Source organism: Macaca thibetana, chromosome 5 (genome assembly GCF_024542745.1).
Source record: "Macaca thibetana thibetana isolate TM-01 chromosome 5, ASM2454274v1, whole genome shotgun sequence".
Lineage (NCBI taxonomy): Eukaryota > Metazoa > Chordata > Mammalia > Primates > Cercopithecidae > Macaca > Macaca thibetana.
Window position 1 is genome coordinate 32802981 of NC_065582.1, and position 15885 is coordinate 32818865.

At 42.0% G+C, this 15885-nt stretch overlaps 1 protein-coding gene across 1 annotated transcript in view; it reads left to right on the forward strand.

Annotated features, from left to right (window-relative positions):
* Window positions 1-4904: 4904 nt before the first annotated feature.
* Window positions 4905-15885, forward strand: part of PDGFC (platelet derived growth factor C) — a 226075-nt gene continuing 215094 nt past the window's right edge. The window contains exon 1 of the mRNA XM_050789882.1: window positions 4905-5772. Within this exon, the coding sequence (XP_050645839.1) occupies window positions 5655-5772 (118 nt within the window). The 5' untranslated portion in view covers window positions 4905-5654. The remainder of the gene's footprint in view (window positions 5773-15885) is intronic.

Here is a 15885-nt window from a genome sequence, read left to right on the forward strand (position 1 = left end):
AAGGCTCCTTCTCCCATGACCTTTGAAATAAGAAGGTCACTATCTGAGAAAGGAGGGTCTGTAGCTGTGTCTTGGCCTCTTTACTACGATTTGTCACAATGGGGACAACAGCCTTCATATCCTACAAATCATTTCAAGAGAGAGAAACATGACATCTTATTGACTCTAAGACATGGCCAAACATAGTGTTGCTGTCCACGTTTTTAGGGCATACCCCTTGCTCTCCAGATTGTTTCACATTCCACCAGTGTGACTCAATAGAACAGTATGAGTTTGGCCATCTGTTCTTGGCTAACAACAATATTATTTCCTTAGTGTTTACAACTCAGTTATGTACAATAGCTATTTCTTTTTACCTTGACACTCCACTTAGGACTGCACTTTGCCTCTTTTGAGGCTGTTAGCATGATTACAACCAAATACTGAAAAGTAAAATATGACTACCTGCACCTATTGAAGGCCTGGGGATTTATTTATTTTCCTTGAATTCAATGATATTCCTGTATAATTGCTGTAGCCGGTGATTTCCAAGCTCTTTTCCCCTCTTCTTTCTGATTACCATTAGAACTTGTTTTTTTCAAACCATGACAATAACAGATACAATAGGACTGCTCTAGTTGAGCAAGTTTAGAAAGAAGCACCTGTTCATCATCTGTTTTGCCAGCTATGAAGACACCTCTGATATGAGGCTAGGAAACTTGTGCTGATAATTTATTATCACAGAGGCACACTGAAGATGAAAACGTCTTGCCATTATTATCTATAATAGCTCAGAGAATTTCTAAAGCAGTAGGGGGACCAAGACAGAATCCAGTGGCAATTCCTCATGTAAGGAAAAGGAAACTGAGGGGCAGAGAAGATTTCCAGATCAAGGTTGTATTGTTTATTAGTGGTAAAGCCAGACTTAAGTCCCTGACCTCCTATCTCCCAGTGAAATGATCTTTTGTTGTGGTGGTTAAAAGGTTACTAGGGCTTCTCTTTCTTTGGGGCTGTTTCTGGCTAGTTCCTCCCTCTGGGTTCTGAGTCAGACAAACACTTCTAAGATTTTGGAAAAATCTATGCATACTAAGTCATGATTTCAATAAGAAAATAGCAGCTTTACTTCAAAGGGAAAGGCCACAGAGAGCCAACTGAAGTCCATTTCTGCAGGCCACACTTCTCTTAACTCCCCATCCTCCAAATCCATTCCCCAGGAAAGTCAGAATGACAAAGTGTGTCTTCTTCTAGAGCAGAGCCTCAGCAAAACCCTCTACCCTCAGCCACAGCAGGTAAACCCTTCTCAGATTAGCATTTGATACACTGGGGAGGTAAAAGCTACCTGATGCTAGCAGAATAAAATGTAATGAAAAGTGTCTCATTTCTTGGTTTGAAAAACAGGGTATTGATATATATCCTCGTAACCTAGAGATAGCGGGTCATATTTCTCAAGATGAGGTAGTTGAAAAAGTGGAGAGAAAAGAGGATGACTCTAAGACAGACTACTGACTTTATTTATTTATTTACTTCCTAATACAGTCTTTATTCCTGCTGTGGTCTGTGGGCATTTACTTTGCCTACTAATGATATCCTCAGCCCTGCCTTTTATAAATAAATATATATATATATGTATATATATAAAATTGTTACTTGTCAGCCATTGTCAAAACACAATGAGTATTTAGGTAGAACAAAGCTTTCTGAACCTCAGGAATTCATGCTCAATTATCTGCCACTAAAATACTGAAAAGTCCTAGGGAAAGTCTTAAAACAACTTTGCACATATGCCTCTGTGTGGGTGTGCATGCACGTGTGTGTGTCTTAGGATCAAAACAGAAAAATAAAGAGCAAAAAAACGTAGATATGGTTTGTTTTGGGGCAAAAATATGTCCCCATGGTTCCTGCCCCTTTAGGTGTTAAGTGACTAGCTAAAGGAGTAGTTTGCTTTAAAATCTTATTTCACTTAAAAAAATTTAGTAGTGACACCCCCTCCCCCAAATTATCATTGTTAACCACCAAGTATATTCTTTAATAAGAATTTGTAGGTAATACTCTTCATGCATGCAGCAGCAACGGGCACTCCTTCTTAAGGTTTAAGAAAACATGAAAACCACAAAGAATGTTTGAAATTATTTTCTCTTGGTTGGTGGAACAGATGCCTTTCATCAAGGAAAATGCTTTGGCCAAAACAAAGCCATATTCATTTAAAATATATTGTTCAGTAATTGCACAGACTCTGTATTAAATAACATTTACTTTCAATGCAAAGATTTCATTTTTCTAGAAAAGGTTAACAAGCAAAATAGAGCAGGAAGACAGGCAGAGGATAATGTGTTAAAAGAATCAACTACGTCAAGGGCAAGAGCAGTTCAAGAAATGACAATGCAAGTACATTGAAAGGAAATTGGCCAATGTGGATGTGATTTTGTCTAGGGGTCATTCAGGAACACCTGGCTGACTTTATTTATAAGGCGATTGTCAAATCAATCTGTAGAATATGGATGAGGTGAAACGCAGAGGTAGAGTATTATTCTAGATCATCTGTAACTTTTCAAATACAACCATTGCGCTGAAATTCCAGGGAGAATGTAAGTGACTCCAATAAAGAAACCTGTCAGTCAGTCATGAGTGTTTATTTATTACCACCCTGTGCCAAGCACTGTTCTAGCCAATATGAAATGATACAAAATAAAGAGTAGTCATCACCCGTCCAATCTCCTGAGAGCAAATGGATTACATTTGCAGACACACACACACACACACACACACACACACACACCCTCTATGTGGGTGGTCAGGAAACTCAACTCTGTGAACATATAACAACTTCATTTAGAAAAATGCTGATTAGAAAACCAAACACACAAAATTAGAAAAACTGGAGAATAATGAATTTTATGACAAATAGATTACAATGGATTCATAAGGCATGTCTTTTATTTAATTCCCATTATGTCATTAAAATTGGGAATAAAACCTTCACCCTCACAAATTTACAAAATATTTTTGGAATATATTATGCAAATATGGAGTCACACTGGTGTTGTGGAGCTGCTAACTGGAATAAAATACCATACTTGATTAAAAAAACCTTCTGTCCACTAAACTGTAAATTCCTTAAAGTCAAAGTCATCAGGTCTTATTTGCCTTTAATGTATATTTAGTACTCTGTAGATAGAAGTGGTAAAGGGATAAGAATGAATGAATGAGACAGGTGGGTGAAATTTTCAAGAATGAGACAGATCGGTGAAGTTTTAAAAGGTTTCAAAAAGGAAAAAAACAAGACGACTAGGATATTTCAAGCAGAAAGGTCTGGTTGGTTGGCCCCAGTCGGTGTCTGAGTATACTAAGAGGGCTTGGCATTTTCATCACCACTGAAGAAGGATCAGCTCCTGCTTTGGTCCAGTAAGAATATGTTCTTGCTCAAATGCCACTCCTTAGTTGCAGGGACATTGCTATTTTGGTTTTCTGTTCCAGCCCAAGTGTCCTTGATGGTCGAATTGTTGCATTGACTTTTTTTTTCATAAGAAGTTGGGTGATATTGCTGATTTGCCTGCCATGGCACTTGCTTGATATATATAGTTTTCATTTTGATTATTACACAAAAGTAGCTTCATTTTAAAATTCAATTTTCTGACTCTCTGCTTGTGCCTTCAACACATTCACAATGATTTTCTGCTTCTCCACAAAGAAAGCACGTTGGATCCTGTCACAGACACATTTAGCAGACATGGAACCACCATAGGCCCTGCTTGGCATGTGTGTTTCGTTTCAGACTACCTCATAAGAACTTTAGGTCTTAAAGCATCAGCCTCTCTCTCCAAGTCAGCCTGAACACAAGCCACATACAGATTTCGGTTATTTCTCGACCTTTTTGGTGTAAATGTAAACAATTCTATCAACAGGGGTTCAGGGCAGCCTAGTTTTGTTAGAGGCTGTATTGTAGGAAAGTCCAAGGTTGCAGGATCCTTCTGAGTCCCTTAGACGCCGTTCTCAGAAGAGCTTGCTATTAGCTTAACGCTGCCCAACTACTACGTATGCTTCACCAGGGCAGGGACTTTTGTCTGTTTTCACTGCTACGGTTCCAGCCTCTAAACAGTGCCCGACAGAGTGGGCATTCAGTAAATATAGTACTTGTTAAATGAATGTTATTATTTTGGCTGCCTTTACTTTTGCTTTATCTGTCCTGCTTTAGGGAGCTGGAAATTGGAGAAAAACCTTTGAATTCATTTCCTTTCTTTCCTTTCTGAAACTCTGGCCAAGGGTCCTAGCAAAGACCTTAGGGAGTGGGGATCCCTCTTGGAAACTAATGGCAAGTCAGGCGACAGGGGGCGGCAGAAGGAGAGTTGCAAGAAGTTCTTTCCCACTTCTTACTTCTGCAGCACCCTTCACCACCCATCGTGCTCTGTATTTGGGGTTAGAGGTATTCCGTGGAAAGGAAAGCAGGGGCCGCCTTGGCCGCGTTCCTCCCCTGGGCCATCGGGGTCTTGCCCACAGCGAGTCCCGCAACACCCCGTCTGCGCAGCACCTGTTGACAGCCAGTGGGCGGCCAAGCCCGCTCGCGCGGACGCGGCCCGGGGCTGCCCCTCCCAGAGGCGCCGACCCCCGCCCGCCCCATCGGCCGCCTGCGGGAGAGCCGCTAAGCCTCCCCCGCTCGCCAGCCGCGCGCTCCGCCCGGAATCGGCCCACGGCCCCCACCTCCTGTCTGCCGCCCGGCGGGGGGAAGGTAGAGAAGGGGAGGGGACAAGCCGGATCCTCCCGGCCGCCCCGGCCTTCCCTCTTCACCCCGTGCGGAGACGCCGCGCCGAGCCCCGAGGTTAGCGCGGAGCCCCAGGCGTGGGGGGAGGGGAGGGGAACGACCGGAGCCCCGCGGCGACCCCGAGCGGCCGAATTGCCCCAGGCTTTGAGGAGCAGGGGACGCGCCCGAACAAGGTGAACTTTGGTCGCGGAAAACTCAAGCCAGGTGCCGGAATCCGTGCTGCGGCGTTCGGGACGCGGCGCCGACTGCGCGCCTGGTTGGGGAGCAGGAGCCCCGGGGCCTCTCTCCGCCTGCGCCTGGGCCGGTCTCGGCCCGGAGCCCCCCGGCCCCGCTCCGGCGCCCCGGCCCGTGGGACCAGCCGCGGCGCCCTCGCCTTGTTTCTTCCCCCTCCCCCTTCGGGGGTGGGGGGTGGGGCGGGGGAGAGGGGCGCACGGAGAGCCGCATCTATTGGCAGCTTTGTTATTGATCAGAAACTGCTCGCCGCCGACTTGGCTTCCAGTCTGGCTGCTCGCGACCCTTGAGTTTTCGCCTCTGTCCTGTCCCCCGAACTGACAGGTGCTCCCAGCAACTTGCTGGTGACTTCTCGCCGCTCCCCCGCGTCCCCACCCCCTCATTCCTCCCTCGCCTTCACCCCCACCCCCACCACTTCGCCACAGCTCAGGATTTGTTTAAACCTTGGGAAACTGGTTCAGGTCCAGGTTTTGCTTTGATCCTTTTCAAAAACTGGAGACACAGAAGAGGGCTCTAGGAAAAAGTTTTGGATGGGATTATGTGGAAACTACCCTGCGATTCTCTGCTGCCAGAGCAGGCTCGGCGCTTCCACCCCAGTGCAGCCTTCCCCTGGCGGTGGTGAAAGAGACTCGGGAGTCGCTGCTTCCAAAGTGCCCGCCGTGAGTGAGCTCTCGTCCCAGTCAGCCAAATGCTCCTCCTCAGGCTTCTCCTGCTGACATCTGCCCTGGCCGGCCAGAGACAGGGGACTCAGGCGGAATCCAACCTGAGTAGTAAATTCCAGTTCTCCAGCAACAAGGAACAGAACGGTGAGTCTTTCCCCCATTCTCCCCCTGCTTGTTTCTCGCTGTGTGTGTTAACGTTGGCATTGTGCGTTGGTATGTGATGTATACCAGACTGCGAAGGTATCTTTGGTCTCTACATGCAAATGCGCGCTCCGTTCACTGGCATGGACTGTTGAAGGTTAAGTGTAGTTTGCAACTTCGGGAGCTGCCACAAAGCTCCAAGAGGGCAACGTGAGTGCCACTGCAGCCTCAGAGTGAGGACATTCTGGGAGCGATTGTGAACGTCAGTTCAAATGCACATTGCAGGTTCGCTCATTGCCAGAGTTAGAAGTTCAAGAACTGCCTCTAAAAACGAATCCAAAATGAATGAGTCTTGGCATGTTTGACTTTACTCAGATTTGGGGAGGGCGAGGGGGGTCGGTCAGGAAATGTATCAGCCGCATGAATTGAAGCACTCTAGGTCGAAGTCATCAATTAATCAATGAGTAGATAGGAAATATAGAGGTCAAGAGGCTGTGTGGTCGTTTTTAGAGGAATTAAAAAGTGTATTTCTCTTGCGCCCTATTTTTTGTTTTTTAAACTTGCCTTTGTACTCTGAAGTCCTTACCTTTCTGGTGGTGTGTTTTTGTATGTGTCGGTGAATGACTGCTATTTTGTGTGTGCTGGAAGCGACTTAATCCTGCATAGGAAATGAGAATTACTTTCAGCTTTCAAGTGTACCTGAAATGTTTAGAAAACTCTCAGATGCAAGTTCCCTTGGGCTGGGATTGCACAGAGCTGGAGAAAGGCTCCTTTCATAAAGCCAGGGCAGCTTCAGGGTGTGTAATTTGCTTAGCCTCTGAACCCATATGATTTACATCATTCAATTTCTAAACTCTTTTTCTCTTCATCTACCATTATGAAGTCATTTTTGAGAATACTTTGTAAATAGAAATTTTATACTGCACATGAAACCACAGTGTTCATGTAGGCTGTCTAAAATTGGAATGTTTAATGCCCTGTTTACAAGTGGTGGCTCTTACTGTTATTTGAAAAGGAATATACATGTTTTTACTGCTTTGTATATCATCGATTCTGTCACTTCATTAACCATGCAAAATGAACACAAATGGCATAACTGCAAAATTAAAATGGGGTGTGCTATAGTTTTAAGTCACAGTGATTTTTTTTCCTTTTCATATCAGGGTATTTCAAACCTTCAACTTTGAATTTAAACTCTATGAAGTGTTCATGTTTAAGAAAGCACAGAAAGTTTTAGGGTATAAAAATAGATAAAACAAGGATTCTGCGGACTTTTGCAAACATTATTTGTATTTGCTGCTGCACAGCAAGACATAGTATCACATTTATCAGCCAATATTAGTATGGTGGTGCTTACAACTTGCTAATGTGATGGCACATGGCACCTGCAGGCTCCTTGAGCTGCTGATCAAAGGGCAGCCTAGGGATCTATCTCTAATCACAGTAGCTGCAGAGGACTGGGGGAAAGTGATCAAAGGAGCCACAGCACCAGCTGTACTAGTGCAGGAAACAGATCAGACCAACCTTTGTTCTTTCTCATGTAAAATAAATGTCCAGTTCAAAATATTGCTTCTTACTAGACAAGCTCCTCCATAATGACAACAATGCACAATATTCCTGGCTTCCTGGCTTCTGTTTTTTACTGTTCCTGTCCCATATCATTTCTCCTGTTGCCTTGTCTTATCAAGCCTTTCTTGGCATCTCCCCGAATCTCTTTGCTAACCTGTGCTTCTCTTTGTCCTTTCCTTGTAGTTCTCTCTTGTGTTCCACATGCTGTCATCACTTCGTAAGGGGCCCAGAGCTGTCGTGAAGCATGTGGTTATAGGCCACTTTACCCAAGTAGGTTCACACCTTCAGGAGAGATGAGTTCATTAAGCCAGGCCACACACATTCTGTTGCCATCTGAAGCTGGGCCATTTCCATTCCTAAGATGCATGATGCCAAAAATTGCTGCTTGTTTCCTAATCTGTGGGCAGAGTTTTGGGCTATGTTAGGGGTTGGTCTATGTTAAGGATGGCGGCAGGAAGTAACTAGAAGTAGAGGAACTACTTGCAGTTTTTTAGCCCAAGGAGAAGTGGCACTGGCCAGCACTAGGGGGCAATATAGAGCTATTTTCTTGCACATACTCAGGTTGATTTTTGTACGTCAAAGTTTGAAGATGTGAGGATAACAGGTGGGTGCTGAAGAAGATTCCCCTGGAATGTAATCAGATTTGTTAGAGCTACTACCATTACCATTAGTACTACTACTTCTACTTCTTCTTTTTGACTTTCAAATTTTCCGTTATGTGGATAACTTTTTGCCCACATACTGAATTATGATTGATTTTTTATTGGCCTCTTGCTTTCTCAATTTTGACGGTTGTACAGTCCTGTAAATATGAACCCTCTTTGAGGATACCACGTAGAAGATCCCATTGGCCCAGATCCCATTGACCCAGTTCGTGCATTGAATCATTTTGTGAACGGTCTTCTCTAACTCTGAAATGTCCAAATTGATATGACTATAGCAGCTCATTCTTGTCTTCAAGGACCCCTCCTCATGATACTCTCTTTTCTTGAGTATTCTAAAGTCCCTAATGGTGTTTATTCAATCAGTTACCTCTGGCTGCTTAGTTTTAGTATTAACTTGGTGTTTCAAGAGGAGGTAGGGCCGGGCGCGGTGGCTCACGCCTGTAATCCCAGCACTTTGGGAGGCCGAGGCGGGCGGATCACAAGGTCAGGAGATCGAGACCACGGTGAAACCCCGTCTCTACTAAAAATACAAAAAATTAGCCGGGTGCGGTGGCGGGCGCCTGTAGTCCCAGCTACTCAGGAGGCTGAGCAGGAGAATGGCGTAAACCCAGGAGGCGGAGCTTGCAGTGAGCCGAGATCGCGCCACTGCACTCCAGCCTGGGCGACAGAGCGAGACTCCGTCTCAAAAAACAAACAAACAAAAAACAAAAAAAAAAAAAGAGGAGGTAGAATTGGAAATTGATGGGTATAGCCAATGCCGCATACATGGATTTAGACTGGATCATGTGGACATGGTTCAGAAGTAGCTTTGAAGGGTTAGTGTCATTTACACTATTGTTAGGTATCTGGTTTTTGACCTACCATTGGGTTGCAATTCTTGCCACTTTTACTGTACAAACAGTTTTATCCTCTAATATTATAAGTTGGCTTCATAAACCATACTTAATTTGTAACCTTACTTCTGACCCTGTCTCACATATGAAAACAAGGGTTTTCAGATTTAACTTGAGGAAAGAGATTAAAAGATAACATTGACTTGCTTGGGGAGTGTCTGGTCTGTATACTTAGTATAGGATCATGGTGAAAAATACTCATATTTTGTGCACACTGGTTTTAGATGAGAATGCCTATTGTGGAATGATTAAGTTCTGGGATGGTGCTTCTGAGTTGTAGCAGAATCATACATTCAGGAACAAAACAAAACCTACTTTGTCTGTTGCATACAGCACAAAGAGATGTCAATGACAAAGTTGTTGGGGGAGGATTGCCTCTTCTACCTGTGTTGTTGGTGAGTGATTTTTAGTTTATTCATAGATCAAGAGCATGCGTATTATTTTTTCTCATTTTCTTTAGCCATTCCGAATTTGGATGTGGAATATGCTGCTGTTTGCTACGGTTGGTCTTATGAACATCAGTTATTGTATGTGTTCTTTTCCTCAAGGGCTTTCGTAGCATGTGGGGCAACTTACTTTGGTCTGCTGGTCATGCCCTTTTGCCTGTATCTTGTGTTCATGGATTTTCCGTCTCTTTTTATCAGTGCCAGCTTTCTCTTCCTACTGCCAGTGTGCCTGTATCTAACAAAATTTAAGTTAAAAATGGAAAATTAAAAAAGGTGTCCAATCCCCTTACCATCGTTTATAGGCGGCAACTTCAAATCTCTGTTTTATCAAAAACAGGTAACCACAATATTTAGAACAGTGTCCACGAGTAAGTAGGCTCTAACTGCAGACTAAAGGGACTTTCCTGTAAGTTTCCCTATAAGTTTTATTGCGTGACCTTTGTGACATTTATTTTTGTTGTTTAAAGGCTTTTTTACAAAAAAAAAAAAAAGAAAAAACTTCCTCCTGGTTCTCTGCTGTTTGAGATAGTTGAGGAAGTTGAACAAGTACAGTGCCATTATGTAATGATGAATTTTGTCTTTTCACAGTAGGTGATTAAAAAGCTCTATTATATGGTAATTTTTCTTCTGTATCAACTGTAATCATAGATATTGGATGGATGATATATTTTGCTTTTACCACTAAAACATGTTTAGATTGGTTTGTAGGAAGCCTCAGGGATTAATATATCATTTGTTAAATAGTTGTAAATAGAGGATGGGATTGGACACTAAACTTCCCTCAGTGCTGCCATCTCTTCTGCGAGCTGTAGCTCTGCTCAGGCACTGAAACTTTAGCTTTGTCTACTCTTATTTCACCCTTCCTGAAACTTATTTCTTAAATATCTTCTGTATATTAGCTTCCACTTCATGTTTTTTTCAAGTTTTAGACTGGTAAGATTTTATCCATAAACTTTTGCACCTTTTGTAGAAACAAAATTCTAATGATAAGGTGATATGTTAAATAAGTAATGATGGATCAAGACATTCATAACGTTCATAGTAAAAACAAAAAAGTTTCCATGACTGATGAAATTTTCCTCATAGGTTTCTATTTGTGTCAACCAAAATGGCAGAAGTCATAAAGTCCCTTCATTTACTTACTCTGATTTTCCTGTTTCTAATTTGGAAGCATTATACATAATCAGAATATATAACTCTGTGTAACTCTGTGTAATCTCTATATAACTCATTTATTAAGCAATCCCTGTTGCTTCTTTATCTTTTGGCTAAGATCAATTTTAAACAATCTGTATGTTGTATTATTTTTCATCACCACTACCTCTAGCTATGATTTTATTTTTCAAATCTCCCTTTTATTAAATCTCCTAAGAAGTCATCTAATATTTGGTAATCACTTAGTATGTACCAGTGTTGGTTACCATACTGATTACCAAAATGTTGAAATGTTGAAATATTTCCAGTGAGTTGGGAAGAGACTAGTGCAACTCCTTTAAGACAAATGGACCAACATGTGATGAAGCAGAAATTCCAACGCCTGGTACTGCTCAAGGCCTCTAAGATACTTCTGCAACCCTGCTGGCCTCTGTCCTGATGGATCAGTGTTTCTGCCATACTGATTGTTAAGCATTTTGACACTTTTAGCTCTGGACAATTTAGTTCATATTGCGGTTAAAACTTCTATCTTTTTTCCTCTCTGCTTAGCAGCTCATGCCTGACCCATGACTTGAAAGACCTGGAGTAAGGAAGGGGTATGGTTTCTTTCAAGCTCCCTTCCTGCAGCTCTTTTGGTTTTAGCTCCTCAAGGGTCATGGCCTGGGGAGAGATGGGAAGGTGGACATGGCACACTCAGCATGCAATTGCAACCTCCAGTCATTTGCCACTGCCTCTCTGGCTAACACTAACCAGCTGCTCTTGCATGGGTAACACCTTCCCATCATCTAGATTAAATGATTCACTTTCTCAGAGAGGTCTTTTTTCTGATCTCTAAATCTAAATTAACCACCTCTATCTTCTCAAGGTTAATTAATTAATTATGTGGTACTTAATACTCCTTGATATTCTTGTTGTTAATTAATTAATTAATTAATTAATTATCTACCGACATCCCTCACCCCCACCGTAAAATCTAAGTCGTTGAGAGTGTGGACCTTGTTTGAATCGCTTCCTGTAGGAACTGCAGCACCTGAGACAGGTATGGCAGAGAGTGTGCCCGCTAAGTATCTGTTGAAAGGTTCTGGAGGTAGTTAGTATCTTACTAAAGAAAGACTATGCTGTTAACTCTAACAACAGGCCATCTTTTAAGATATCGTTTTGGTCTTGGAAGTTGCACACTGCTTGACTTCTTAAATAGGAAGATATGGTTGTTCAAGTATTGGTACTGATGGGTTGTGCCAATCAGAGTACCACGTTTTACTCTTGATAAAGATAGATGTTACCAAGTGAGCAGGTACCAGGCAAATGGATAGGTTTCCTAGAACTGGTTACTCTTTTAAAAGTGTCATTGCTGTGCATGGGCTTATATTTTCTGCAGATGGGGACTGTTGTGTGATGCAGACCAAGGACTCTTGAAAATGTTGCATAGATGACAAGCCTTCAAAATCTGTGTGCTTTCTGTATTCTACCTGTGGCTCAAGGATAACTTGCACAGGCTAGAACTCAGCAGCATGTGTGGTACGAGGAATGTTGGAGCTAGAAAGACCCCAGGAGCTTATCCTCCCTGGTGTGAAGATTGAGGTCTAGACAGTGGAAGTTGACTTGACTTTGTCAAGGTCACTTGGGAGCCGCTATTGAACTGCTAGAATGGTGATATATTTTTCCTTATGTGAGAACCAGTTAGGCAAATGGAATCCTAGTTTCAAAATTCAGATATTTTTTTATAAAAGCATTTCTTTATTATGCTAGTGGATTGCATGCTTTTCAGATTGGAAGATGAGGTGTAGGAATTTGTTGCTTCCGAAATATTTACAGGAACAGTAAGGGAAACAATCTCATAATAATCCCATTAGTCAAATGGAACAGTATATACACACACACACACACACACACACACACAGTGACACTTCTGTTTGTGTAGGCATCTGACAAATTGGCAAATAACTGGAAATACTACCTTTATAATGGTTACTATTATGTTAGAACCATACTTTAAGCAGGTATATAGATGAAGGATGTTTATTTTAATATTTTGGTTTATTCAGTGATGGTGATGAAGAATATGGCTGACATTGCCATGCTTGGTTCCACAAGGAAACTTTTTGGTAATAATTTTAACGTTTCATTTAGCAGGATGTCTTAATGATAAAAGTGCCATAAAAATGAATAAATAAGCACGTTCAGTGAACGCTAGAAAGTGTAACCTATTATTTTTGAAATATATTTAATGAGTGGCCTTAACTTTTATTTACACTGTATTCTGTGGGATATTCTATTCAGAAGTTCAAGTTTGTTTTATTTATTTTTATTTTTTTAAGGTCAAGACCCTCAGAAAATAAATTCATAGCTGTAAACTTGAATGGCTTGCCTAAAATATTTTTAATTTACCTTTTTAAACTTTTTGTTTGCAAAGTTCCCAAATCTGAAAACAAAGGGAGCTAAACATTATAAAGAGGAACTGTAATAACTACATTTATAATTAAAGCCAAGTTGTTATAAGTGATATTTTTGGTAGCATTAGCTAATTTTGTCTTTTACCTCATGGGAATGCATTTTAAATTTAGTTTTGTTAATTTTATTTGTCATCAGATTTCTCGTTAGAATTCATGTGCCATCCTCAAACCACTTTTTATCATCCCCTGGTGACTGAGTAGCTTCCTCCCGGGACGGTTATTTGCCCTGTGTCCACACCAGACCATCTTTGCCAGGCTGTCTTCTCTAAATTTGCTCCCTTGCTGTTCTGCTTAATTCCTCTTTTATTTTCAAACTATGATTTTTTTTTTTTGTAGTTAGCTTTTCCCGTTTTATATTCGTTTTGTTTTGTTTTGTTTTTGAGACATGGTTTCACTCTGTCACCCAAGCTAAAGTGCAGTGGTGTGATCACAGCTCACTGCAGCCTTGATGACCTCCCCAGGCTCAGGTGATGTTCCCTTTTCAGCCTCCCAAGTAGCTGGGATTACAGGTGTGTGCCACCACTCCCTGCTAATATTTGTATTTATTTTTAGAGATGGGGGTCTTACGATGTTGCTCAGGCTGGTCTTGAACTCCTAGGCTCAAGCGATCCTTCCACCTCGGCCTCCCAATGTGCTGGGATTACAGAGGTGAGCCACTGTGCCCAGCTGGATTTTTTTCTTTAGAATAGTAGTGGGGTTGCTTCTTAGTCCACTGAGATATGTATTGGATTGTTGCTGGGGTTTGTGGGGCGGCGCAGAGACAAAGTAGAGGTCTGATTCCTTGAGAGAAATCCGTGTTCTCAAACAGAACAAGGCATTTTAATGGTAAGTGCAAGGATGTAGCTTTACATTTCTACTATATACACTGTGTGCTGATAAATCAGTAAGAACTGCCAGGAAGGACCCGGCAGCAGCAGGATTTAGATGCATTTTAGGGGGTAGTTGCGTGGGTCTAAAGGACTCTGAGTAAGCCTCTAGTTTTGCATTGCTTAATGATGACTCTCCAGGAGTGACTGTCAGGTGCCATATTTGTCCTCAATGTTTGCAGATAGTATGCAGTTGATAAACTTTCCGTGAGGTCTTGGGAAAAACACCGGGGCTTCACTGGCTAAGTAGCTTAGCTAAGGTCCCACAGCTGGTAGATGTTTGGACATTGGTCTGACTCCAAGCCAGGACTCAGAGCCACGTGCCTCCTCCTTCGTAAGTTAAATGGTCTAATGTTTTATTAGAACATTGTTTTCATTCAGCAAATATTTATGAGCGTGTGCTCTTTGCTAAGCTTTGCCCTAGGTGCCGCGTACACAGAGAAGAAGATGCAGACCTGCCTTTGAGACTCAAACTCGGTCAGAGGATGGCAGATCCTTCCTGTTACTTCACGGTCTATTAGTTTTGTGCTCGAAGTGCTGTGGGAACACAGAGTGCTTTATTTCACTTCAAAAATCCTCTATTGATTTACTAAGTGGCTGGTTTTGTCTGGAAGGGAAGTCGAAGGAGAAAAGTTCCCACAGAGGAGGTGATGTGGTTTGAAGCAGGTCTGAGAGGGGAAAAAGAGGGAAGAATCCTAGGCTGAGGGAACAGCCTGAGGAAAAGAATAGACACATGAAGAGGTATATCATGGGCGAGAGACGAGAAGCATGGTTGTTGAGAGTGAGGAGAGGCTAGAAAAAGTGGAAAGATGTTCTACACTTATGCATTCAAAGGCCCTGATACTGTGTGTACTTCCTGCAGGGTTGACAGTTAACAAACAGAACAAAAAGAAAAGTCTTCATGTTTAAGATTCCATCAAAACCCTTGCTATTCAGTTCCTTTCTCAGCGGGCAGGCAGTGGCAGAGTTCTGCTTTGGTGTGTGCAGATAACTACTTGTTGCTGGAATGTTTTTCAGTCATCAGGCACGTTTGGAAGTTGTGAACGGGTTAGAAGGGCAGGCTGCGCAGCCTCAGTTCCACTCTCTTGAGCTGAGCCTGTGTCCACACACTACTCCATATTACCTGCTTTATGTAAACAAAGAGCTGTTTTCACACTTCATTCACAAAACGGACGGCATGCAGAATGAGGCTGGGTGAAGGATCTGCAATTGGGATAAAAGGGAGGCAGCTTCCAGGACGCTGAATTAAAGTAATGAAGCTGTTACATCACAGGCAAAGAAAACAGTTTTAACAATTTTAGGAGGAAAAGATCTCAAGTTGGTGGAAAATTAATTGCTATGAGGTTACTCTTCATTGAGTATCTGCATCATTTTTCCACTGACTTTCATTTGGGTCCCGTGTATATAAATGCTGGAAAGATTTTGTGGTATTTAAGGATTTGAAATGACTGAATTCTCTTGGTGGATGTACTTCTTGATGCCATGCCATTTTTTGAAGCTATGCTATTTGCATTCTAGGAAATCCTTGTTCATGAGGGGATACTATTTTAAGCATTTCAGTGTTTGCATGATAGAGATATACTTCTGTGCTTAAATATGCCCAGTTGGCCATTCCACCTGCCCTTTGAGTCACTGCAGAGATCAGAAACCATTAACAACAGAAGTCGGACTTACGTGGTACTTATCTCCTGTTGTTTCTGGCAGTTATTTTGCTGTGTATTTATAAGGACATCTGTCTTTTAAGTAGTCATAGTTATTTATCTTTTTTTTTTTTTCTGCTGAGGAATAAATCACAGCTTGTTTCCCATAATGCCATATATATTCATAGTCTAGGGTGATTAGAAATGCAAATTGAGAGTCATTAAAGCTTTATAATTTATTTTGCTATGGGAGCAGATGATATTTAAAATCAGTGTGCTAAGAAGAAACATTTGCTTAAAACGTAAGATGTGAACAAATTAGAAGAAAGAAGTATTCATTTCTCTTACTGGAAATTTCTTGCTGGGTCTGGGAAAAGGGGGAAACCTGCAGTGTTCATTTCTGATTTACTGTACTTTAAACCTGAGATC